At 40.7% G+C, this 27,740-nt stretch overlaps 2 protein-coding genes across 4 annotated transcripts in view; both read left to right on the forward strand.

Moving 5' to 3' along the window:
• Lpcat2 (lysophosphatidylcholine acyltransferase 2) overlaps positions 1-27,237 on the forward strand; it is a 58,557-nt gene extending 31,320 nt beyond the window's left edge. For all 3 annotated transcript variants that reach the window (XM_021721335.3, XM_005318186.5, XM_021721338.3), the window contains 3 exons: positions 18,166-18,264; positions 22,226-22,361; positions 25,320-27,237. In XM_021721335.3, the coding sequence (XP_021577010.1) occupies positions 18,166-18,264; positions 22,226-22,361; positions 25,320-25,504 (420 nt within the window). In that variant the 3' untranslated portion in view covers positions 25,505-27,237. The remainder of the gene's footprint in view (positions 1-18,165; positions 18,265-22,225; positions 22,362-25,319) is intronic.
• Positions 723-11,798, forward strand: Capns2 (calpain small subunit 2). Its single transcript, XM_040279197.2, has one exon. The coding sequence runs from the start codon at positions 10,861-10,863 to the stop codon at positions 11,611-11,613; it is 753 nt and encodes a 250-aa protein (XP_040135131.1). The 5' UTR covers positions 723-10,860; the 3' UTR covers positions 11,614-11,798.
• Positions 27,238-27,740: the final 503 nt, after the last annotated feature.

The following is a 27,740-nucleotide window of genomic DNA, read 5'->3' on the forward strand; positions in this document are numbered from 1 at the left end:
TGGCAGGTATTCAGAGTACTTTAGACCAGTGTTAGAAGAGTCAAAGCTGAACACAAGCCACTGGGATTACATGTGCCTGTAATCCCAGTGGCTTGGGAGCCTGAGGTAGGAGGAAGGAGAGTTCAAAGCTAGCCTCAGCAAAAGCAAGGCCCTAAGCAACTCAGTGAGACCCTGTCTCTAAATACAACACAAAATAGGGCTGGGGATGTGGCTCAGTGGTTGTGCCCCTGAGTTCAATCCCCAGTACCAAAAAAGAAAAAAAAAAAAATTAACGCTGAGCTTGTGGTTTAATTACATGATTTAATTTTTCCTAGCAACAATAATAATAATAATGTATGTGTGCAACATTTATGATATTGTCTATTTATTTTAAATACCAGGTGATAAATAAATATTGTGACCATATAGCCACATTTGTAATATGGAAATGGAAAAGTTTATATAATTGTCAAGAATTTTAAAGTTTATATCTAAATTTACATATCAATCTCATGTGATAATATTCTGTTCTGAGAGTTTCTGGATTTATCCAAAACTATGTGAAGATCAAATTGATTTTATTTTTGGATGATGCTTTGTAACAAAGGTTTCAATTTTGTAACAAAGGTTTCAGTTAAACTCTTGGCTGCTTGTTAATATTTAAGTACATGTAATTAGTACATCAACTGAATTGTCAAAAAATTTCCTAGAAAATATATCAAGATTTAAACTCTCTACTTTTTAATTGTTTTCTAGCATATAAAATCAGTATTAAAATGAACTCTTTGGGTTATAATTCTCTGAGTTCTAACAAATGCATAGAGGCATACCCGCCTCTATGCGGTATGCCTCTATGCATTTGTTAGAACAAATACATAACAGTTATACCCCGCCCCCCCAAAAAAATAATAATCCCATTGTAGTTATCTACTCTTTACAGACAAGCTTTGGCCCTACCTCTAATGCTTGGTGATCACTAATTAGCTCTCCTCCCTGTAGTTTTACATTTTCCAGATGCCCTATAAATGGAATCATACACTATTATGGTCTTTTGAGTCTGTCTCCTTTCACTTAGCATAATGCATTTAAGATTCAGCCAGTGTTGTATGTCTCAATAGTTTCTCCCCTTTTATTACTGAGTAATATTCCATTGTATGGATGTACCATAGTTTATCTGTTCCTCTGTTGCAGAACATTTACTTTGTGTCTAGTCATGGGTAATGATGAATACAGCTATAATCTAAATGTTCGTGTATAGGTTTTTATATAAATGTTGATTTTAATTTAATTTCATTTGGGTGAATATCTAGGAGTATGAGCTCTTTATTTTTCCTTCTCAGTATATGACTGTTTTGCAATTGTTCCTAAGGGACATTTGTGTTGTAGGTAGAATTCCGACTTGACTGTTCTTCTGACAATTTAAAGACGTCCTCCTGTCTTCTGATCTCCCTGGTTTCACAACCTTACTGATTGTTCTCCAAGTTTTGACTTTCCTCACCAGTCCTGCTACTAGGGTGGCTTGTGCAGAGATAGTTACTTTCTGTACTTTCGTTCAGTGATTCTCGTTGTAATTGGGAGACAGAGGCTAAACTGGGCTTATTCTATTTTGGCTCGTACTGGAAGTCCCTGTATTAACTACCAGAAAAAGGTACTTTGCAAATAAATTATAACTTGATGACAGATAGGACAGGGTATTTTTGTTTCTTTGACTTTTTGGTTTTTTCTTCTTTCCTAGAGTTCGCCAGTGTGCCTAATGACTTATTCTGTGATCTCACAGACGAATGATTCTTTACCATGGTACTCTTCAGCAACCTCCTTCTATATGTAGGACCTGGGCCTCACTTCATTGCTTGCTCACAGCATACAAATAATTTGTTCTTCCTCATGAAATGACCATGTTTCGATGCTACAGTGTGACTCTAAAGCGTAATGAAGATTTAGGGGAAAGGAGAAGGATGTCATTGGATCTAACTTTGTAAACTGGGAAATTAGAGATACCTTTTTCCTTGTATATTTTCTTGTCTTTTTCCAAGATTTATGTGGCAGCTACCATGATGGCTGTAGACACCATGCAATTTGAAATGGCATTTCTCTGTATGAATCTGGTGTCAGGAAGGAATATGACAGGGACATACAAATAAGGACAGGGACGGTGGTGATGGGGGAATGAGAGGGACCCTAAACAGGGACAGAGGAGGAGTTTACAGCACATCTTAGACACTGTGCTCACTGGGATTTAAAATCAACATTAAACACAGTATCTGTAGAGGTTGCCCTGTCCTCGAGATGTCCAACTGTCATAGTTTGCAGTCACAGAATTGTTAGGACACTAGTTCTGACTCCTGATGATGGATGATAACCCACCAACAGCCCTACTGTTTCTAAGGCACCGTTAATTTTAGGAAGATCTGGGAGTGGGGAGGGGACACAAAGCGAGCATTAAAACATTGGCTCACTTTGAACGGGAGCAGTCAGATGACCCAGGCGGTTTGGAGACCCTTGAGCAGTGTAGCCCACTGGTCAGCCATGCTTCTCCGTGGCTGCTTCCGTAGGCTCTGATACCATTTATAACTGAGTTTTCTTCACTTCTTTAAATGATGTGATGTAGCCCCAGAGATGAACCTTAAGCTGGTCTAGAAAATGCTTTTCTTATGCTCTTCAACCTACCGGAAGATCAGGGAGAAAAATGACTCAGGCTCTTGTTTCTCCCTCCCGCTCCCCCTGTTTAGCACACCTGCATGTCTGTGCCTGTGAAGTTCTCTCTGTTTTGAGAAGCCGAGCTATGCAATGTTGCCACGCCTTGGGCACATGCCTGCTTCCACTCGGTCTCCTTTGTTCAGTCTGTTAAAGGGACCTCGCTGAGGCACATTCGAGGGGAAGAGCAAGGAGGCTCAGGCGCTCCGTGGTGGTTTCTGTGGGAGTAGCCTGTCTGGCTGCATTCAGTGCTCACCAGGTCTAGGGTCCCGGAGAGACAGGGCCGAGTTCCTGTCGTTCTCCAGCAGCTGTAACTTCTTGCAGTGCCAAACACCCAAAGCCCCTCCCTCACCCCCTTCCCATTTTATCGCCTTCCTCTCCACTCCCCCACCCCTTTATTTTCCTTTCTCAGTCTTTCCCAAGTCTGTTACAGGTGTGGTTCAGATTTGGGGGATGGAGAAGGGATCTGGTTCTCTCTCCATCATTCCCTCACTCTTCTCAGTGTGTTCTTGGCTAGTCTACAAAAACTTCATAATGGTTTCTGCCTTAGTTTGTCCTTAAAAATATGTTATTAGATCCTTCTAGCATGTTCTTTAGAATCCCAAATATTTGGTGACAGACCGTTTGAAGGTCCAACAAAAATATGGCATTCATGATCCAAAGCAGAGCAGAGTTTGCTAGTTTGGGATAGTTTCCTTAGAAAGATTCAATCTCTTTGGAAAACAAAGCAAACAAAACAAAAAACAAATCTTTTTATCTTTGGGTTCAAGTTAGCATCTTTATCTTCATGAATATGTATTGAACACTCCAGATTAGAGACTAATTAGGGATTCGCCAGAGTTGAGGACTGGAAAAATGGTTTAAAATCACCACCTTCTCTCAGTGTCTTCATATTCCTAATTCAAATTAAGTACCACATATTTTGCTAGCACACTCGACGGGATTTAAAAGCTTTTAATGAGATTAAGTAATAATACAGTCTAAATGAGAAGCAATTACAAAGCAGTCATTTTTACAGTTATAAACGAGTCTGTGTCATTCATTTTGTTCTTCTTAAACTGTGCAGTTGAGTAGACCCGTATGCTGCCCTTACAGCAGCATCTCGTGTACTATGAGATAGCCCTCAAATATTTCAGTAAGAACGTAATTGTGTTGTGAGTTTGCCAACACACCATGCTGTCTGTCTTCTTGCTACTAGCACGCCTTCCACCCTCCATCTCAGGACGTGTCCAGCTTGATGTTCCACCTGACACCATGCCACAACAGCGTGTATGCTCCCTGCTAACAACCTATATTTCAAGCTATATTCCAGAGTCAGCTAAGTATTTTGAAAGCAAAATATTTTTGACTCTGCAGGCCATAAAGTCTCTGTTGCAAATATTCATCTCTGCCACTGAGGTATGAAGGCGGCCATAAACAGTGCACAGACAAATGGGCATAACTGCACCCCAGTAAAACTTTATCTCCAAAAATGGCACCAGTCTGGATCTGGCCAACAGCTGTAATTTGCTGATCCCTGAGTATTGCCTAAGCCGATGCAAACAAAGCATGCTGGCAGGTTTAAGGAATGGATTGAAGGATGCCAGTCCGTTCTTACAGTGACCACTGTTAACCTGTGAGATCCTGACATTGGATTGAAAGCAGATCACTGGGAATCTTAATCTGGACTAATCTGTGTTCCTCTTGTTAATATCCTCCCACAACTCTAACTAGTGGTATATCCTTCATCTTCACACATGAGAGGAAAAGAAGGAGGAAGATCGATTTTCAGTTCCTCAGCTGTAGTCTGAGCCACTGTCCCTTGTTTTTACCAGTCCTCTTAGGATATAATAGAACGTTGCCTAGTAAAATGTAGACGGTTATTATTGCCATTCTGTAAAAACAGTTGGACCAGTGCCATGAGGTTTCTTGTTTCTGCTAGCTAGTACTCGCTCGCTGCTTCTGGCATTGCAGTGTGCTTTGCTTAAATATTAGACAGGAAAAGTTTGTGTCTACTTTAGCACTTTGGCAACCCAGGCTTTGGAGCTATTGTAAACTTCTGTAAATCTTTTGTTACTGTTTCATTAGGTGGAATGAATGTTTCTTTATCCCAAGTTCTTCCTGCCTGTCCTGTTCTTGGTATCAGTTCAAGTGTCAGTCTGGAGTGCCAGTAATAACAGGCGTCCCCTCTGCCCCTTCCTGTTCGGGAGGGAGGGTGTTGTCTCCTACAGGTTTTTTTTCTCATGCTGAAAGTTGGGGCAGGATACCTAGGCGGCTTTAGTGATTGAAAATAAACTGTAAAATCTCTATCATTTAAATTTGCAGTTCAGATTTGATAAGTAATACAGTATTAGATAGTTCACATGAGGATGCATCTTGATTCCAATCTCAGTTTGCCGGAACTTGCATTGTGAAACCCACTCTAATTCATATTATATAATTTGTTTTAGTAAAGGCTATGATTTTCTGGGTGGAACAGGTGAACTTTTCTATTCGGTCATCCTGAAAGCCAAGTCATTCTATATATCTGAGCCCCTTTCTCTTCAGTTCTCAGGTTGACTTGACTCCCATCAGCCCATCACTCTATTTTCTCTGTCTGAAGGCCGTTGTACTAGAAATATCTGTTTAGGCCTGAGAATCGTGTCCTTCACTTTTGTCTTTTCAATGCCTGTATAGCAGGGAGATGAACAGGGGAAGTGAAGGAGTCTGCAAAAAAAACTCAATCTTGACTTTTGAACTAAAGCAGATGATCAATGATTGGCCTCTGTCAAGACCCCAAGGAAGTAAAGAACAGAGCTCTGTGAAGAATGGGTTGCGTCAGACCCATCTCATTTCCTCTGATGACAAAGTGACAGTCCAAAATGATAAGGGAAAAATAGATATTATCTATATGGATTCTAGAAAGGCTTTTGATTTCATCCAATGTGACATTCTTATCAACAAATTAGGAGAGTCTGGTCTTGATCACATTGCAGGGAGGTGAAATTCCCACTTGATCGAGAGGTTTGACCCAAACTCAGAGTCGTAGGTCCTTCTGTTAGTCTAAACCAGGTTCTTTTCTCCCTCCTTGGAACTGTTTGAAGGAGCCACCTACTTGATGGGTTGAGATCAGGAATTCTTTGGAAAAACAGTCAGTGTGTCAAAGTGGGAATAAGGGTAAATACGCTTGTCTTCAAAATTGATGGAACCAGACTCAGGGTACAGAATGATTAAGTTGATATGTAGCCTGGAAAGGCTCAGGGACCAAAAGGACCCTTAACTGAATGTAAGAGAAGGCCGCTGCTGTCGCTGGAAACCTAGACTCAGAACTTGAGAGCTAGAGGAGCCTTGGGAGCACATTGTTCATCCTCTTCATTTGCAGAAGGGTTGCTAGCCCAAGAAGGGGGTTGTATGCGGTTAGCATTGACTTAAAAACAAAACTTCCTCAAAACATATTTTACATACCATAGAATTTCCTTACTTCAAGTATATAATGCAATGATTTTTTAAAAAATGCGTTTACCAAGTTGTGTAGTTATCACCAACGATCAGTGTCAGAACATTTTCATCAACTCAGTATGACTCCTTGTGGCATTAACTGTAAATTCCTGTCAACTACTTATCTCCCAGCCGTAGGCAACCATTAATCTACTTTTTATTAATTTCTATAATCTATCTTTCTATAATCTTGCCTTCCTTTCCTGGCTATTTCATGTAAATGAGATCTTACAATATATGGTGCTTGTGTTTGGTTTTTTCCTTCTATTGATTTATTTTTCTCTTTTATGGTACTGGGAATTGAACCAGGGCTTTGTACATGCTAAGTAAGCTCCACCACTGAGCTATAGCCCCTGCTTCTTTCACTTAGCATAATGTTTGAGGTTCATTATGTAACATGTATCAAGAATTCGTTCTAATTTATTGCTGAATCGTATCCCTTGATATGGATGTGTTCTGTTTTGTTTATCCATTCGCCAGTTGGTAGACACTCAGGTTGTCTTCACTTTGGGCTACTGTGAATCATGTCATTGATTACATTCACGTCATTGTTTAAAGTTCAGTAACTCTTCCTTCACAAATTTGTGTGAAATTCTCCATTAGGTGTGGCCTCTTCTTGTACCCTTTTTCTTCAAGGATGGACTGTAGAGTTCCCTCCAAGAAGGAACTCTGGTTGTTATTAATGTTCTAATAAATAGCCTTAGGATATTAGATAGTCCAGAGAAGAAAAAGCTTGTTAATCTAATACCTGTCTTTTATTCTCTGATGGCTGATGGAAACTGTTAACCAAATGTCCTCCTTCTTCACAGAAAATAAATAAGAGGGACCGAATTTAAATTGTAGCAAAAAAACCCCACTTCAGGTGGGCATAAGGAAGCACATTGTATGATAGTGGATGCTATCAAGTTAATTTGCAATATTACAAAACAAAGCCCATTCAGTTTCCTCTGAGAGAAGCTTCTGTGCATGCATTTAAATCCGTCCAAGGCCAGATGGCCTCTGTGAATCCTAAAAGCCAGGCAGTCTTTTTGTGGTACTTTTCTTTGTGGTTAAGGAAGACATTTGTCTGTTGGTGTTCACAGAGATCATTTCATTGTACCCATGAAAAATAAAACTAGTCATTGGAGAGTTTTATTTAAACCACAGGCTATACCAGAAGGAGGCATGATATTCTCCCATGTCCTAAAGAGAGCAATGTCCCCTAGCTACTGTTCTTTCCCAAATAATAGCAGGACTCATCATTACTCAGTTCTAGCACAATATGGCTTAAAAATTAATTTACAATGCATTAGACGAATGATCTTGAAAATGTATACTTGCTTAACTTTTCTGTTTTCCTTTTTTCTCATCTGGAATACTTTTAAGTCTTTAAGAGGAATTTTATGAAACCTAGATACCAAAACATATTTTATACAAATGTAGGAGATTAGTATAAATAGTAGAAATGTGAACATGGTCATCAGCTTATAACTACAACTAGTCCCTGTGGATCTACGTGGTCCTTGAGCGCAACAATGCTGTTGTATTTGCATTTGTATCCTAAGCACTGGGTCTAAGACTTGATATAATAAATCAGATTGAACTTTTTTTTATTTAAAAATTTTTTTATTGGTGCATAGTACTTATAGAGAATGTTGGGGTTTCACTGTGGCATATTCATAGATATGTAAAAGTCTCATTTGAATTACTTTGAAGTAAGCAGGGGAGATGCTATTATCATCATTTTGCAGACTTGAAATTAAGACCCAAAGTGCTACAATAGTTTAGTCTGTAAGTCTGTGATTTCATGAATACAATTTTTGAATACTTGGAAGACTAGAACTCTGACTACCTAATATCAAAGGTGGGGTTTCTCAAAGTATGCGTGGGATTTCCTGTTACAGACTGACTTCTGAAGATGCTTATTAAAAATAGAAAATAAAATCTCACAAATGTAATGTTGAAGAAAGCATCCAAGTATGGAAGCAAGCCAAAAAATCAGAAATAGAAGAGGAAACATCAACTATCAACTTTTATAGAAATAAAAAGGATTATAAGCAAGTGCTATGAACAACTGTATGCTACCAAGTTGGATAACTTAGATGATACTGACAAATTCCTAGAAGTACACAATCTAGTATGACCGAATCCTGAAGAAAAAAAAATTCTGAAAAGACCTGTAATAACTAGAAAGGATACTGAATTAGTAGTCAAAAACTTCCCCCAAAAGAAAAGCTAGGGGCCAGATCCCTTCACTCATTCTGTGACGCCAGCATTACCCTGATAACATGGTCTAGAAAGATACTACAACTATAGACCAGTGTTCCATATGACTATTGATATAAAAATTCTGGCAGACAGAATCAGTAAAATATTAAAAGAATTGTACACCATGATTAAGTAGGATTTACTCTTAGAATGCAAGATTGGTTCAGTATGTAAAGATCAACCCATGTAATACGTAATATTATGAGAAGGAAGTGGGGGAAATCACATTGTTACGTTATCTTCTCACTGATGCAGAAAAAGCATTTGACAGGATCCCATACTTTCAGTATAAAAACACTCAACACACTAGGAATAGAAAAAATGTTCCTCAACATAATAAATGCCATATATGAAAAGCCCACAGACAATGTCAGACTCAGCGGTGAAAAATCAAAAGTATTTCCTCTGAGACAAGGAACAAGACTAGTATATCCACTTTCTCCTTTTCTATTCAACATAGTGTAGAAATCATAGCCAGCTCTCTGCTTCCTGGTTGCCATGTCTAGAATTGCTCTTCTCCTCCGTGCCCTCTACCAGATGTTCTCCTTCACCTGGGGCCCAGAGCAATGGAGTCAGCTATTTAAGAACTGAGACCTCAGAAACCATGAGCCAAAGTCAACTTTTCCTCCTCTACATTGTTTTTGTGAGGTCTTTTGGTCACAGCAACAACAACACAAAAAAACAAACTGACTAAAACACACTGTTATACGAATTAGCCCAAAATGAATCAAAAGAACTGACAGCATAAATCTCTTAGATGAAAACAGATGGTAAAAGCTTCATGACCCTGGATTTCTCGATGATTTGTGGATACATTACGAACAACAGCACAGACAACAAAAGGCCACATCAAAATTTGGAACTTTCATGCATCCAAGAACAACAGAGCAGAAAGGTAACCCACAGAATGGGAGAAAATATTTATAAATCATATATTTGATGAGAAATTAGTACTCACAATATTAAGGAACTTTTATAATTCAACAATAATAATTTAAAGGAAAAATTTTAAAAAATGTTTGAAGGATTTGAATAGATGTTTCTCCAAAGAAGATAAAATAAATGTCCAGTAAGCAGGAGAAAAGATGTTCAACATCAAGCCTCTGTGGGGAAATAGAATGTTGCAGCCAACATGGGAAATAGTATGGGAGTTCCCCAGAATGATAAAAATAGAATAATCATGCTCTAGCAACTCCACTTCTAGGCACATACCCCAAAAGAATTGACATTGGGGACTTAATCAGGTGTTTGTACACCTATGTTCTTAGTTGCATTCTTCACCATAGCCAAAAGAGGGAAGCAGCCCACGTGTCCACCAGCAGATGAATGGAAAGACAGAGCTTGGCATGTTTACACAATGGGATATCGTTCATCCCCAGGAAGGAATGACATCCTGAGACATACTACAACATGGGTGAACATCAGAGACATTAAGTGGAGTAAACCTGTCACAAAGAGGACACAAATGCTACATACTTCCACTTTTATAAGCCATACAGAGTCATCAAATTCATAGAGACAGGAGGTAGAATTAGAGGAGGAGTGAATTGAAGATGAAAAGTATATACTATATTATTTCATTAAGATGCAAAAATTAATTTATGGTGCTAGATGTCAGGATATCAGTTACCTTGGCAGAGGTGAATAAGAAGAAAGAAGTTTTGAAGAAAGAAGCTTTTTCTGGGGTGCTGGTGAGGTTTATTTCTGGATCTGGGTGCTGTGACGCAGATGTGCACCATCAATGAAACTCTTTGAGCCGTATAGTTACAGTTTATATGTTTTTCTGTATAAATGATATACTTTTTAAATATCCCCAAATAATCATGGACCCCACCCACAGCAGGGCTCCAGAATCAGAATGTCTGAGGGTGGGACCTGGCCACCTGGCATTTTAAAAACCCTCTTCCAGGTTTTTCTTAAGAACATTGGACTTTGAAAATCTTTGCTCTAGTCAATCTTTGCTCAATCCCCACCCCTTCCCCGCCCCCGCCAGGATATTGGGTAAATATCTTTTCAATGCTCAATAATTCTTTGACTCTTCCCTTATAATAAATATCCCTTAGACAAAAAATGATTTCTTTGAGTCATTTACCTTCTCCTCCTGGGAAAATGCATACCGCCTTTCAGGTGCTGAGAAAAAGAACTCAGAAAGCAAAGGCAGGTAGAAGTGTATAGTTTTACATTTTCTCTGTAAAATACTTTCGTGTGGCAATACTATAATGTATCAATATTTATCTGGAAGAGTCAAAAACAATTTTCTTGAGGCCCTCTAAAAGTATGGCAGGTGCTAGGACCTGGTGGCATCAGGCAACTTCAGGTGGAGATGAGACTTCCCTTGGGGAGGCGTGGTGCTGTGGAGCAGGTCTGAAAAGCCAGTTCTCCCACACCTGAGCTACCTGCGCTCCACCCCACTCTCCCTATACCGTCTCCCAGGTAGAGGAGATAAAAGCTGCTGAAATTTTTACACTTTTGCTTGTTGAAAGCATGTTTCTTGCAAAGGCCTTGTTGGAAGGGGCCGATCGAGGTCTTGGAGAAGCTCTTGGAGGTCTCATTGGAGGAGGTGTCCAGAGAAGAGGAGGAGGAGGAGGAGGAAGCCTTGGCGGGATCGTGGGGGGCCTTGTGAACCTGATCAGCGAGGCTGCTGCCGCTCAGTATACCCCGGAGCCGCCGCCGCCCACCCAGCAGCACTTCACCACCGTGGAAGCCTCGGAGAGCGAGGAGGTGAGGCGTTTTCGGCACCAGTTTGCGCAGCTGGCTGGACCCGACATGGAGGTGGGTGCCACTGACCTGATGAACATTCTCAACAAAGTCCTGGCTAAGCACAAGTATCTGAACACCGCCAGATTTAGCCTGGACACCTGCCGCAGCATCGTGTCTGTCATGGACAGCGACACCACGGGGAAGCTGGGCTTCGAGGAGTTCAAGTATCTGTGGAACAACATCAAGAAGTGGCAGTGCGTCTACCTGCAGTACGTCAGGGACGGTTCCGGGTCTCTGGGGAGCTCCCAGCTGCGGGAAGCTCTGCAGGCAGCGGGCTTCCAGCTGAACGAACAGCTTTACCAGATGATCCTCCGCCGTTACGTCGACGAGGACCGGGGCATGGACTTCAACGACTTCATCAGCTGCCTGGTCCGCCTGGACGCCATGTTCCGTGCCTTCAAGTCCCTGGACAGAGATGCAGATGGCCTGATTCAGGTGTCCATCCAAGAATGGCTGCAGCTGACCATGTATTCCTGAAGTGGGCAGAGAAGCCAGGAGGCTTCCTGAAGGACAGGACTGCTGAAGGTCCTGCCACTCTGTCCACGCTTGCTATGACCCTGCCCAACAGCTGTCACTTCTGGTCGAGTCCTCTCAGGAGCCCTGCACATTTCTGATAAGGGGCTATCCTTAGCTGCCTAATTAAAACAGATTTTTTATGAAAACTGCTCAGTGGTTTGTATATCAGCCCGGGAGATAGCAGGTGATCATAGATGTATGTACGTAGTGGGGAGGTAGTGGGGAGAGTTCTAGTGGAGTAGAATTTAAGGCGTGGTTGCTTATTGGGCGAATGAATTCCAGCCATTTGGAACTTTGTCCTTGTTGTGACTGTTGTTAATAATGAAATTCTTTTTAATCCTGAAATAAATTAACAGAGCACTCCAGAGGTATATTTTCTTTTAAAAATGGAAGGAGAGAAGTTTAAAATCTGTTTTTCTCATAATTTCACATCTGGTCTTTTCATTATGTGCAAAAATAAAAGGTACTTTCCAGGAACCCTATTAATTGTATAGAAACAGGTTCAGAAATGTGAAATTAAGGGATTTTATGTAAGGTAGATTTTTTTTTTACATGATGCTAAAATTCTAGAATTCTTTAGTTCTATTTTCTAGTAAAAGAAACAGAGCAATTTAGGGTTATTTTAATATATTTTTTTTTAAAAAGTCGTGGGCATTGAGGAATAAAAGGATATGCCCATGGTTCAAAAATGTCTTCAGTTGCCTTAATGAATCAAAATGATCACTCTTAAATGTACATCATGCAAAGTTAGGCGTGCCTGGTTGATCTTAGACAGTGCTTGTCATGTCTTGCCTTACCTTAGAGCAAGGAAAATTCTTTTGCTTATCTTAAAACTGTAGGCAGGGGGAAAAAACTAACAAAGAAAACAAATAGTAATTAGCTAAATGGAATATGAAGCAATATAGAGAACAAATGTTGCAGTGGTTCTCAGCCCTGGCTGAAATTTAGATTCATCAAGAGAGGTCTTTAGGAATACTAATGCCTGAGCCCCACTCCAAATACCTTAAAGTAGTCTCTTTAGAAGTGGGGCGTGCAGATGGATATTCTGAAAGCTCCCCTGGGGATTCTGAGGAGCAGCTAAGATTGACAGCCCTAACTGCTACTAGTAGTATGCTGTCTCCTGTAGTTTTCAAATCTTTCTCAGCCAAAACAGGCCAACCAGGAAAGTCAGTGTTGCCTACGTCCAGGAGAAGGAAGATAGGATGCTGACAAACTGCCACCCAGGAGGTGAGATAATTGTGCCTTTCTTGAGCATGACCCTTAGTTTGGTTTTATAACTTTGATACAGGCTATTAGAGTGGAGAATGCAGAATCCAGGATCCCCTGGTGAGTCTGCTCAGCAAGAGAGCCTGCATTAGCAAGTGCTCAGCTCCCCTGGCTGCTGTTGAATGGGTTCCCATCCCTTCTGCTGCTCTGTTTTTTAGTGCATTCCCTCTATCCCAGGCTTCTTCGCAGGGTCCTCCTGAGTCAGAAAATAAATTCTTCTTTCCTCTTTTGACTCATTCAGAAGAAAGTTGTAACTGTTGCAATGATGTAACTGGCCTACTAGAAATCCCCAGAGAAATTGAGAGAGATTGGCATTGGGCCTGGGTGCTCACCATCATCACCATCATTTAATATTTATGAAACACCACACACATGTAATTTTGAGCTGAGCCAAGCACAAAGAGCACGTCCACTTTCCTCAAAGGACTTATAACTCAACTTGGTCTGCTAAGCTACTTAGACCAGGTGTGGTTATATAAGCATGAAGCTGCTGCCAGCAACCACACATTAATATTCAAGAAGAAGCCAGGAATATGTCAGGTCTGGAGCAGCCAGGAAAGGAAAAGGCTGCCAAGATGTCTTCTAAGGACTCAAAATATTTCAAGTTTTTAATTGAATTTTCCCACATGATGATTATGGGAAGGACAATGTGTAGTTAAATTTTTGCTTCAAACATCATTGTAACTGCTTTATTAAAAGGTAAGACAATCATCTCACATTAGTGGTGGTGTTATTTCCCCTCTTCCTCAAGTTAAGGGATTGCCTATGATTCTCCAGCATGCAGATGAGAAAGCATCCTGAAGTAACCCCAGTGTGTCTTCTGTTCTTTCTAAGTTTGGGTAAAATTTGTATAAATTTGTATGTGGTCACCAGCATGGCTACTAAAAATTTCAGTCCAAACCTAAGGGATTGAATTTCTTAGTTTTCATTTAATCTTTTATGTTTTGGAGTAATATATTTTCAGTGTTAGAAGAAGTATTAATTGACAGTGTTTTAGAAATTTGTCCATTTCTATATGGAAGACTACTATAGCCTAAGACGCAGGTCTTTGGTGTATGTATTCCATTATTTTAAAATTTATAATATTAATCAATGTAGTAAATTGAAACTAGTGATAAAATATGTGAAGTTGTACCATTTATACTTTCAATTTCAAAATATCCCATGTGATTTTGAAAACAATAACTTCGTCTTGATGTAATCCACTAAATTCTTCAACCCCATAAAGCAGGGAAAGGATCAGGGAGCTTTGTGGTTAAGAGCCGAAAACTTTCAAAAACATTTAAATTTCCTACGTCATCCTCAAGGTCACTTTTTAAATATTTTTGAGGAGCACTGCCTGTGTTTTGGAAAGCTGACTAACAAAGCAATCTCAGTCAGAAATCTTATCAGCATTGCACAAATACTCAGAATGGGGACGTAAAAAATATTTGTGGAAGCAACTGCAGGGTACTGATGTTAATGTGTATTGATCTTGAAGAACTTCCAGAATTACTTTTTTAAAGTATTTTGCTTTAGTGCTAAGTAAATAAAAAATATTTAATTTCAAGAAAATTGGTGACACACTTATCTGTGAGGTAGAAACAGACTCAATCCCAGTAAACAGACTTCTCTTCTCTGATTCTTTGGATAACTGAGAATTTACTGTATTTTAATGATACCATTCCTTTGAATTGTAGTTTACCTTCAGCAACTTGAAGACTTTTGTTGGCTTCTGGCTAGTAAAATCTGTTTTATATAAACATTTAAACTTACTTTGAGAACATTGATTATTTCTATATGCAGACACAATTTTATATCAGTTATAAAAACACAATAAAAAGAAAATAGTCCCCATTCTTTGGAGGTTTTCATTGCCAAATGTATACCAAACATAGCCTTAAATATTGCTAGACTTAAAAAGTTATAAAGATTATCTTATCCCATATGAATAAAAACATTGAATAAGTCCAACTGTGAAATAACCTTAGAGAATTGAAACTTGAGAATCAGGCCATTTACTCCTTGAATGGGCGGTAAATGAACAAGCAGCCTAGAACCTTTCTCTGGCTCTGGAAGCTAAGCAGATAGAAGGAGCTGGGTGGCAAGGGGCTCACAGTGACACACAGGCATTTCTGATCTGATCTTGTTGACCTAAAGGAACGGGATGAGGCCCACATCCTGGAGCTTTGTCACACATCTTTCTGCAATGACTCAAAGTAACTCCTTGGTTCCAACTCTGCGTTGTACCTGAGCCACAGGTTGGGACAAATTATAGATGGGTTAGGGACTGCCTCCAAATAGCTGGTCTCTTTCTTTGAAATATGGCCCTGAAAAGATTTTCAAGTCTAGATGTTTTTATTAAGTTTATAATTCTTCCCAGGGAACTTGGTAAGTATTTAAAAGATAGAGCCATAGATTTATGAATTAATTTGTGTCATGAAACTGATTCATAAGTATAAAAATCAGTGTATGTTGCTATTAACTTTTTATCTGTTTTCAAATATATTTTATCAAGCCACTTGCTTTATTTTGAATGACTGGCATTCAGACTACCTAAATTATAGTTGCAGTTAGAGCAATAGTGAGTTTTGTAACCTGAAGAGAAATATATATCTCAGGGTTTTTTTTATTAGTAAAAATGAAGAAATTGGATGATTTGTAAGATTCCTTCCAGTTCCAAATTTTATAATGAATTTAGAACCTTTGCAATGTATTATTTTATTAATACAGTAAGATAATCCCTTAGAATAATTTACATGCTTGTTTTTTTTCCCCTGAACATTACTAGAAAGAAAACTTCCATAGACTTTTTAATGTGACTGAGTCAAGGGTCTACCTTAATATAATTTTGTCAGTCAAAACTACTCATAAATAAGAGACTGTTAGTGAAAATTAAGGGTCTAGAATTCTGTGACTCATGGTAATAGCGAGGACCTATTATTGTTCCCCTTCTCCCTCACAGAGTGAGTTCCTATTCTTGACCTCTGTTATGCATAAGGTTTGGGAGTGTGGGTAAAATTTAGATATCTCACAATGGAGGTACAAAGTAAATTCAAAGGAGTATTTCCAATCCTGCAGGCAATCTGTTATTGTAATCTAAGCGTTCATACATCATTTTTAGATCTATTCTTCAGAACTTCTAGGTAAGACTTCTGTTTTGATTAGTGGGAAGAACCACTGAAAGCTTTCGGTGTCGAGCTATATGGCTATGACTTGGTCAGCCCCTCAATCTCTGAGACTCCTTAAAACAGCCCTCCATGGTGCACGGAAAAAATTGAAGGGTGGTGGCCCTAGAAGGAAATTATGTTCCCTAGAACCACCTCCTGAAACTTCACAGCGATGTAATGTTAGTATTGATTGGTGGCTGCCAGGAGGCACCATGTGTCAATCAGACGACCCACTTAAAATGGATGCATTTTACTGAATGTAAAAGATCCCTCAATAAACTTGATTAAAGAAAAGAAAAAAAAAGACAGCTCCCTACTTGTCTACCTTCCAGACAAATACGGCAGTCACATGACCCGAGTTTTCATCTTGGGAATAAACCCTGTTACTTTAGGGAAATCTTGAAACCTCTGTTTCTATCTTCTCTAGTAGGAAAGTGAAATTAAATTATCATTCCTTTTCGTTTCCACCCTGCAGTAAGATAAAGCAATATGATGAAAGCAATTGTTGACATTTTGAGCCTTAGTTATTTTGAGAAGCTTATGAAAGCTACCATATTTTTCCCCAAGAAAAATGTACACACAGGGCTGTGGCTGGGGCTGGGGCTTAGTGGTAGTGCACTCACCTGGCACACGAGAGACGCTGGATTCGATCCTCAGCACCACATAAAAATAAAATAAAGGGATTGTGTCCACCTACAACTAAAAAAATACATATTTAAAAAACATGTGCATACACCTTTTCAGATGCTCCTCATCTTCCTTCTTTCCCAAGTTCATTAATGAAACCCCAATGAAGAATGCTTGCCATACGTTTTAAAGTGAAGTTCTGAGCTCAGAGTGGTAGGTAAGGACAGATGAGAAAAAAGAAATTTTTTTTTTTTTAAATTTTAGCAACTGTCTGTGTGCTAGGCAATGGAAGTACACTGCCACACAAAGAACACAGTCCTTGCGATTAAGGAGCTCTTGATTGAAGTGCAGATACTTAGTCTCAGTCCAACATCACCTTCTTGTCATTGCCAAACATCATTTACTAATCTACCAAATGAAGTATGGCTCTAGCCCTGTTGTTACTGGCTCACAGTGTTTCTGAGAATTTATTACTTAAAGGTTTTGCTGCCAAAATGATTCTAATACCTGGAAACATAATCCCTGCACTTGTTGACGGGTTCTTTCTCTCTCCCCTCTTCTCGCTCCCTCTCTCCAGGTTTCTCTTGCTCTCATTTTCCCTTTCTCTCTTAGCCCTCTTCCTTCTCCAGTCTCTCTCCAGTCTGTCCTCCCTCGGTTTCTGCCTCATCCCTCTTTTCTTTGTCTTTGTCTTGAGCTTTCTCTTCTGTCCTCACCCTCTCCGAGTTCCTGTCCAGGTAAAAGTGTAAGGAAGACTGTGTGTTCACACAGCCTGGAATGGAATGAGCAATTCTTCTTTTATGTTGCTATCATGAGCTGCCCTCCGGGGTGTATCATTACTAGTTACAGCTCATTTTTATTGGCTTGGAAACACAGGATCTTCTGGGACCTGATTCTCCCAAGGGGCTATTGAATCGTCTCTTCCAGTTTACCCAAGTTTGTTCCAGTTGCTGATGGTTTACTGCAAATTAAAGCAGAAGGAGAGGAAGAATATAGCCTCCACTCAGGCCTCGTTTACCTTTTCCTTCCCTTCCCATTTTCTCGATGTGGCAGATTTCTCAGTAACCCATAACACCCTTTGGTGACCCTTTGGTGCTAGCCATCCTGAAAGTGGCACCTGCAGTGGTGAAATTAATGTTTTGGTCGAACTAAGTGTGGCAGTCCTAGACCTTGCCTCCACAGGGATCCCGTCAAGGTGAGACTGAGCTGGGAACCCACACTGGATGCTGGAGGGCCACAGTAAATGGCCTCATTAATAAAATACTTATATTTATTGATAAACAGGAAATGCAATTTTCTTCTGAATTGGGAATGATGGGACCACGTGTTTGCCATTCCACCCAAGTGAGCACTTTTCTCCAGACAGGCTCAGGGCACCATGATGATGTGTGGCATATTTCAGTTTCACCGTGTGACGTGATTAGCAGTAATTCAACAGTGACCTGCCTAATCGATTTCCTCCGTCCTTTCACAGAACCGCGATGGCACCATCGACTTCAGAGAGTACGTGATTGGCCTGGCCGTCTTGTGTCACCCGGCCAACACAGAGGAGATCATCCAGGTGGCATTTAAGGTACTGTCAACCCCACTGATAGCACCTTGGTCAACAAGTGTTGACGCTAAGTGTATTATCTGAAAATCAGTGAATCTGTCCTGCGAGTTTATAGATCTACTGTGACATCTACAGGAGAATAATGTGATTAAGTCAGTTGCTCCTGAGAATAAAGAAAACACAAGTATTCATTCGTTTAAGCAAAAATGGAAGCAGCTAGGAAACAACATCTAGGTGGAAGAATGGGCGATTTAACAAATTAACTTTAAAGATTATTTCTTTTCAGCCTTTCCATTTTGAAGCCATCAAGTGAGGCTTATAAATACCATTTGTCACTAGTCATCCTGATTTACCATCTGGAAAATTCCAACCTGTCCTTATTTTCTCATTCTGTATGTCAGAAATATGTTAAGTGGCAGGTGAGGTGGACTTCACGTTGCTGTCGAGATGTCAGGTGGACACCCTCCTGAATCTCCACGTTCCCACCTTCCTGTCTTAGCACATTGTTTTCATGGAGGCAAGGGATCTAACTGGGAGCAAATAAGTAAAATCCGTGTCCCTGGCCCCCAGAAGGACTTGATGAAAGTATGAATTGTGGGGACCCAGACTTCATTTTCCACTCAGGAGTAGAAACGGAGAGGTGTGTTTCGTTGTGAGAGTGAAGGTGCTTCATCTGTTTGTATTTGCACATGATGTTTCCTGCGGGTCCCAATCTCGTGTGATCCCCTAGTGAGTGAAGTAGTCTCCGTCTCCCTCCTGGCTGGCCAAGCTGTGGGCATGGACACTCGCGCATGCTCTTTGCTTTTTGCTGTGGACCTTCTCTGACCACTTTCTGCTCTTCTCTTTCTATCTCTGAGAAGGCTGTCCCACGGTGACTCCTGGCAGGGCTGTGCCACCCAGAGCTCTTTCTCGTGTCTTGGAGGCCCCCAGGGAAAACCTCAGGAATTTCATGTGCTCCTTCATTGATAACAGCTTCCCTGAGCTTACTGTTTATCCTGTGCTGGTTTAAACTCAGTTAACTGCGAGGCCTATAACCAACCTAAGTGGTTGATTCTTAGCAGATGGTCATAAGGCAAGGGCCAGAACTTCAGAAAAAGTTTAAAACCTTCAGCTTTTACAGACTTACGCATCATCAAACCCTAACATTACACACATAACTAACTTATTCCAATCCAGAGAGTTCTGTTTCTGTTATGGGGTTGTATGTGTAATTATAAGTCTAGCTGGGCAAAGAGTCACCTTTGGTTTACCAATGAAAGACCTGATAGAAAATTTGACCCTTAAGTACAGTAATTACTGTTTTTAAAGAAGTCGTGAGAATTTTGTCCAGCCTAGACTTTGGTTTGGAGGTGGGGGAGGGAAGAAAGGAAGACTCAGAGCTATAGTTAGCTCTTTTTTCCAGTAAGGAGGGGTCATGCTTCACATTGTTTTTCTTTTTTTTCTTTTTTTTTAACCTTCTTTAACCTTTGTTTTCAGGTGTGTTTGGGAGATGTCTGTACATACTCCTGTTTCTCGGTTAGCAGGATCCTTTTATGCATAAGACCCTTCCCCATCCTTTCCTGGGCTGCCTCTGCAGTAACTGCTGTCTTTTACCTTACTTCACCTTCACAGTGACCTTTAGAGATAAAATATTAGTGGAGTTTTTCGTGTGTGAGTGACAGAGAGACTGGCCGACACCACAGTGGCATTAGTTGTAGGGCCAGGGAGTGGACGAAGGGAGCTCAGAGCTGGGCACCAGCAACTATCCCTGCTGTGGGCCCTGGGGAACCCTCCCTTGGGCGCCCCCACAATTAAAGTGAACAAGCTGCAGCTCGGTTCATAATGCATCCTCCAGGGAGGGTCTGAATGGCCTTGGGCCACATGTTTGATGGGAGAGTTGGGAGATTTGGATTTAGAGTCCTGCAGGGTTCTGTACAGTGATGGGGGGTACCATTCCCCCAGAGGAAACCAGGGTGTCAGACTTTCCACCAGGGCACAGATCGCGGGTTTTCCATCAGTCTGGGAACTGGAGCAGGGAGACGCTGGAGCCATGGTGAGGGAGGGACCTGGGGTAGGTGTGGGAGAGGCAGAGGAGGTGAAGGGAGCCTGCGCGGTGCGGCCACTGCATCCCGCAGTTACCGTCCCAAGTCCAAGGTGCATAAGGACCTGGGCTCTTCAGGCGCTGATTCACTTCTCACTCTCCAACCATCTCCTGCCTGGTCCAGAGCTGAGTGGTGGGAAATGACCTATAATCCAGTGCTTTCTGCTCTGGGGACAAGAAGTTATGCCCCCGCCCAATGTGTGTGAATGATTGAAACACTACTCGCTGTGAGCCTGTTGTTCTTTTATAATTTTCATATCATATTTTTTTTCTGATTTTTTCTGGTTTTGATCTTATTTTTAATCAGAAGTAGAGAACTCCACAGCAGGAACTCTAGACGTTAACTAGACTTGTAAGCCAGCTCTGCCACTTACAAGTTGTATGACTTGAGCAAAGGTGTCTAAGTGTCTTGGGCTCCCACTCTCCCGTCTGTAAGCTGGGACTGACAGTGGCCCTCACGGAACGTGGACTGTGGCGGCCGCTTAAGAGCTAACACATGCACAGTGATCTGCAGACTTCTGGTCAGCACCTGTGAAGAGTCGGTGCTGGCCCCACTGAAGTCTTAGGAGACCTTGGGACGTGAATTGCTTCTCGGTTGCCCCTTTTGTTCCTGACCTTCAGCCTCTCCCGTTCAGCTGCCTTTTCCCTCCCCCCATGATACGTTCTTCATACGTTCCTGAAGACAGCCTCCCTCTGTGCCTGGCTACTACCTAGTTATCTCCACCCTTTACTGCTAATTTCTTAAAAGATGTGGTCATACCAGCTGCCTTTGCTCTTCTGTCCATCCCTTCATTCCCAGGACCACGTGGCTTCCAGTTCCCTGAAACTATGGACTGAAGTCGCCAAATCCGAGCAAACCTTTTTACCTCCTGCTTGATCTTTCTATGGCATTTTTCTCTGGTGGCCGTTACCACCATCAGAACCTCTTTCCCCAGCATGAAAACCCTCCCTTAGCGTCCAGGGTATGCACTCTTCTTCCTGGTCTCCTTCCAATGCTTCTCCGTCTGTCTGTCTCTCTGCTCTTCACACACCTCGCCTGCTGCTGTCCCAGGGCTTTGCCTAACTGCATGTTCGCGGACACGCCCACGGCTTCAGTTCTCACCTGAATTCATAGCTCACGCCCCACCAGTCTCCTAAAGCAATATCTGAATCCCTCATTTACTTCTGGCTCCACTGGCTCAAATTTAACCTGTCCAGGTCCAGCTCTTGATCTCGCTCGCTCCTTGCTCTTCTGCGTACCCTCTCTGGGGTCACATAACATGCGTTCACCCACTTCCCACCTAGAGCGCCTCAGCCATCTTTGGAGCCTTCCTCTCCGTCTGCACACCTCTTCCGCAGGTCCTGTCTCTGCTGCTTATCAGCTCTGCCCCTCCTGCCTTTCCTGCATATCTACCCCAAACTTAATTGGTTTTCTTGTCTGTAGCCTCACTCACCTCCTGCCACACCCCACTTCCAAGACTGCCTTCCGTTCACCTGCCCTCCATCATCGTCTGCAGGATTAGGTGACATGCTTTGTGTCTACCATGATCGCGATCTGCCTCTCGGGCCCTTGACTTGAGCCCCAGGCAGTCGCCTGCCATTCCTGACTTCTTCTGGGGACATCTCCTCATGTTCTGAGACTTGGCTCTAATATCAACTCCTCCGGAAGCCTTCTTGGGCCTCTTTGGGTGGATCCATCAGGTTCCCACAGGATTCACATGTCCCCCTGCCTCTATTTTAATTCTGGTTCTTTCTAGTACTAAACTATAAGTGTCGGAGTAGCTGAGCCCAAACTGTCTTCATTCATATATCTTGCCCGGGCACCGTGAATGTCTGAATTATTAGAGTTTATTTTCTAAAATCATTCCATACATCGAGGGCTCAAGGAGCAAAGTCTTATATTTTATTTTATTTTTCCTCCAGCTCTTTGATATTGATGAGGATGGCTATATAACGAAGGAAGAGTTTTCTACCATTCTCCAGGCTTCCCTGGGGCTGCCCAACCTCGATGTTTCGGGTCTCTTCAAGGAGATTTCCCAAGGAGACTCTGTTTCCTATGGTGAGTAGGCAGTAGGAGCTCCTGGTTTACCTGGAGGGTGTCTAGACCGCTCATACGGCACTGTTTCCCTTAACTTATAGATTAATAGTAGCAATAACCGTGACCACGATGGTGGTGGAGGTCGTGGTGTGACAGCAGAAGCAATACCAGATTACTGACCACTGGGCATCTTGTGACCATTCTCTATACATTAACTCAATTAATCTTCACAGCAAGCCTGTTTAATCAGTGTTCTTAATTACTTTTATTTGACTGAGGACAAAGAATATAAGTAAATTTTCTAAGATCATCAAGCCAAAGAACATTAGAGCCTGGATTCAAAACCCAAGGTAGTTTGGCCTTAGAGCCTGCACTATTGACTGTACCTTGGTGCCTCTCAGATCTGCTGCATGTGGCAGCCATCAGCCTGGCATGACAACCCTGAACACATTCATGAAGCTGGTTGTAACTACATCCCCAGTAGAGGGTGTGGTCCGAGGGACCAACAATGATAGGAGCTACACCTCACGGTCATTGATGTTGACACAGCAGCTTGTGTGAACCTTCACATTCGTTTCTCACGCCATCTCTTTTGCAGCCCCTGTGCGGGAGGGAACATCGTGGAGGAAGGCCTCTGGTGGATGTCTGTGCCTTCTCCTGATGGCCCAGGTCCACAAGGCTGTGCAGGGAGGGCTGAAGGACAGGAGCTAGCTCCCCTGGCATTTGCATTCCTGTCCCAGCTTTAATGTGGCCTGAGAGTCGGGCTGGCTTATCTTCCCCAGTCTCCCCCTCAGGCCAGAGGGGCCTCCTTAATTACTTCATTACCTCCCTGTAGGATGCTCAGAGTTTCAGCTTGCTGACTCCCTGGGATGGGAAAGCAGCTCATACCCGACTTTTAACTACTGTTCTTTGGGCTGCCCCACATTTCCTTTTAGGTAATTAAGTGCCTAGGTATTAAAAACACAGAAAGGATGAAATGGGGGGAGTCTATGTACTAGGGCGAAACTTCGGAAACCCGTGGATACTAATTCTGTGGTTGTTTTCCTTTCACAAGTAAAATCCTTTATTACTCTGAATTACCAAATTTTGAAAAACTATTCAGCATAAGTATTTCAAAAGAAAATGATACTAAAAACGATTTGTCCTTTTAGGGAAGTATGCTTTGTTTTATGAAGTTCAGTCATTTTTTTTTCTTTTCAGAATACACAGAATGTCTCTTTCCCCAGTATTGTACAAGTCTAGTTTTTTTAGGAATGTTTGAGGTACTTGATCATTTCATTTTAAAAATAGGTATTGACATGTGTCATGAATGTGATCCCTTAAGCTCTTTTTGGTTTTCCATTAGTCAAAACCCCAATTCCGCTTAGCCAACTGGAAATGAGATCCTCTTTAAGGCCACTGATGTCCCAACAGATGATCTTAATCTTTTGAACTTTAGTTCAAGTCTTAAATTGAAGTTCTGTCTGTAAATCCACTGTCAAGCTTGGGTACCCTGAAAGTCACTTAGTCCTCTTCTCCGTCAGCAAAATAGACTCACATCGAATAGGGTAGAGAAACTTCAAACTCGAAGGCAAAATTGTATTTTACAAAACCCTAGCTCAGTAGAGTCTTAAGATTCAAATCCTGGTAGTTACTTTAGTAAGCCTTCTACACCTCTGTTTCAGCTCTTAAATCTGAAACACTTGATAAAAAAGAGAAAAAGTCCACTCCTCAGAGGTCTTACTCCATGTGCCTTCCAAGCCGTTGTCAATGATAAGCCAGGCCTCAGCTTTTCAAGACTGATCTTTCTATACCAGAGTTAAGGGCTAAAATAGCTTTCAAAGCCATTAATAATAAAAAATCCTGGGTAACAATTCGAAAAAATATTATTACTGAAAGAAATAGTTTAAAAGTTATAAAAATCATTTTTATTACTCAAAATACAAAAAATGAAATAAAACAGAGAACAAAATGAAGTTTTATAAAGCAAACACCCCCATAATTACCATTCTGATCAAGAAATAGAGCTTTTCCAGAATCCTGGAACCCTATGTGCCCCTTCCCAACCACAATCCCTTCCTCACTTGTAAAGAAGGGGCCTGTTGCCCAGACTTTAAAAGGGCACAGTGGCACAGGAGTTCGAGGTAGGAGGATCAAGAGTTCAAAGCCAGCCTCAGCAACGTAGCAAGACCCTGTCTTTAAATACAACACAAAAAGAGCTGGGGATGTGGCTCAGTGGTTGAGTGCCCCTGCGTTCAATCCCCAGTGCTAAAAAGAAGAAAAAGGAGGGGGGCATCTCTGAGCTGGGCACTGGGCACCCATAGTCTCTGCTCCTCAGAAGGCCGAGGGAGGAGAATGGCCTGAGTTGGGAGCCTGAGGTCAGCCTGGGCAGCGTAGGGAGACAACAGACAGGAAGTCTCTGCCCTGCTTTACCATTGCACCACAGATGTGTGCTTCTTTAAATACTGTATTTTAGTCTTGTCTACGTTTTTTGAACTTCATATAAATGGACTCTTACAATATGTATTCTTTTGTATCTGGCTTTTTTCAATCAGCATTACCCTTTTAAGATTCACCCATATGTTTTTGTCACATGGCTGTTCATCATTGCTGTATAATATTTATTATGTTCCATGAACATAAAATTTATCAGTTTCTGCTGTTGATAGACCTTTGAGTTATTTCCATTTTTTTTCCTATTATGAATAATGTTGCTATGAACATTCTCCTACATGTCCCCAAGAACACCATTTGCACAGATTTCTCTGGGCAGTGTATCTAAGAATAGAATTAATGCATCACAGAGTATGTGCATCTTCACGTTGAGTAGCTAATGGGAAACTGTCTTTCAAAGCGATGGATAAATTATGTTCCCCTGAGCCATGTGTGCGAGTGGAGTGACAGAGTTTCCCAACTGTATGATTAAAGTCCTTTGTTAATTTACATCCTATCGAAAGAAGGTTCACCCAATTGATTGGATTTTCTTTCCTCCTCTTCCAGAGGAATTCAAACTTTTTGCCTTAAGACATCCAGAATATGCTAAGATATTTACAACGTACTTAGACCTCCAGACAAGCCATGTGTACTCACTGCCCAGGGAAGTCCACACAGCTGCCTCGGTTGCAAGTAATAAAGTCTGTCCTGAAGATCATGAAGATAGGACCTCGGACAAAAAAGATGACTGAAAGCAGCACCCCATGAAGAATATTGAAAGTATAAAAGCATTTATTGATAGTATTTCCAATGTGCATTTGAGGAATGATATTTAAAATGGGAAGCTTTTTTATACACATGATAGGATTTCTTACTAAAAATGCTTTTATTAACTAGCAGATATGAAGTGGCATTCCTTCTCTTCTTTGTTATATTATGCTTTACTGGTTTGTTTGCCAGTGATAAATACTGTATATTTTTATGGATTTTCCAGTTTCATTAGCGTAACCAAATGAATACACTGGCAATCCTAGTTACTGGTCAGCAATAATCAACACTGGAAAGAGTTTTAAAAAATACAAACACTGTTTAATCCACTTTCCTCTAAAAACCAGTAATACTGTGTTTCTCTAATTCCTTTCCTTTCTGAAAATAAGAAGAGTCTGAGAAGCATGGCAAAATGTTGTATCTTCGCACTCCACAGATTCATTTTTTCATCTAAATTTCGTTTCTCAGATCACTGACTATGGGGAGGGGGGGCTCATTTTCTCTTTAACATGCATCTCTGTTGCAGATTTCTTTCAACCCACTTCTAAGGAAATCATATCTTTTTACGTGATCTACAGGGTTAGGACTTGTTTGAAAGCTGACTGCTGTGGCCAGAGGCTAGGTGGGAATCGCTGTGATTGAAGGGAACATTGATTGTCTAATGAGAAAATGAATTGTTTGTCACAGAGTTGAATTTAATTTGGATTGGATGGTTCAGAAGGTAGCACTTGTCTGATAAATAAATCAGATTGGTTCTATTTATGTGATAGTAGAATTAATATATTTTATCATCCAAGAGGGAGTTTTATTTGTTAAGTGTCTTCTCCAATTTTAGAGCTTGTCTGAAATATCTACATGGAAAGCAGGAAGCTTCCAAAGTGTCACTAAATGCCAGAGAATTGAAAAACCTACTTTATTAATGCAAAACCACAGTTTATGCCCCAGGCAGGAATCCAATGGTCACATTTCTCCTCCAGGTTAAGCAATAATTTCCCTGAAGTGCCATTTGTATTAGGTCTCATGTATGCATATTGCTAGTATCACTTATGTTTGAGATTTTGAACAAAGACCAATTTATTAAAATAATGTACATAAATAGTTTGTTCTTATTCTGAATTCAGCCTTTGACACCAAACTCTTTGTTTTGGCTATGTTTCAGAATGTATTAATGATTCACCCCCCAAGCTATTTTTTAAAAGTCATTTTTGAAGCTGAGAAGTATCATGAGAATGTCAGAGATTATATTTGATCAAGTATCACGATTTTAAACTAGTTTTTACATAGTAAGCAGTTAGTTTTCTAAATTGATGGGTAAATATGTACTTGGGTAACTGAACACCAGAAAATTTCATCTATAAGTAAATGTAATTATTTATTTCTTGTATGTTGAAATCATTTAGAAAAGGTGTTAAGGTGAGTGGAAACAATTGCTTAGGTGAAATAATTACTAAATAATTTTAATAATGTCTGTCATATGTGATGAATGTATGTAATACTCAGGTACCATGATATGTTATCATGGAAAAAACCACCTAATTTTTATTAATCATTAAAGAATGCATTATAAATTAAAGGCTTTCTTTCTGTAGGGCTTTTAAAAATGATCCTATCATTTTTCTGTTTTAAAATAATGGTTTATGCTCATTACTTCCACTTTTGAATGTAATGTTTCTATTTTATGATTCTGTTGCTGAATAAACCAACTTGCCACAGTAAACATTCTTGACTTTGCCGTTTTGCCGCCATGTACTATGCTTCTTAATATCATGTGTGAGATGTGTTTGCACTTGGAGGAGTTGATGAGTCATTTTATTTGCATTTTAACTTCATGAAATGTCAGACGTGGTAAAAACTCATTACCCCCAAGAAGCAATCCGTATTATTCATACAGAACTTGGCTTTGCAGGGGTTGGATGTGCCCCAACACAGGCTGTGGTCAGCAGTCATCACAACTGGACAGGCCTCTCCTTGTGTCCCTCTTAACAGTGACTTCTTCCAGAAACACTTTTATCTTCTTAAGATTTAAAGTGAAGAATTAAGTTTATTAAATCTGTTAAATGCTCTGTGGTTTTATATACTAATTTGGGGAGGGTATTTCACTGCATAATTGTCATAGATTTTATGCCAAATTTTTTTCAGAAAAGTAAAGCATGACCATTATGTGAAGTTTTTTTTTTTTTTTAATTATGCTGGTATTACTTAAAAGCCATTTATTACTAA

Source organism: Ictidomys tridecemlineatus, chromosome 15 (genome assembly GCF_052094955.1).
Source record: "Ictidomys tridecemlineatus isolate mIctTri1 chromosome 15, mIctTri1.hap1, whole genome shotgun sequence".
NCBI lineage: Eukaryota > Metazoa > Chordata > Mammalia > Rodentia > Sciuridae > Ictidomys > Ictidomys tridecemlineatus.

Excerpts from the sequence above, each read along its gene's own strand:
- Capns2 (XM_040279197.2), top strand. The coding sequence starts at position 10,861 with ATGTTTCTTGCAAAGGCCTTGTTGGAAGGGGCCGATCGAGGTCTTGGA.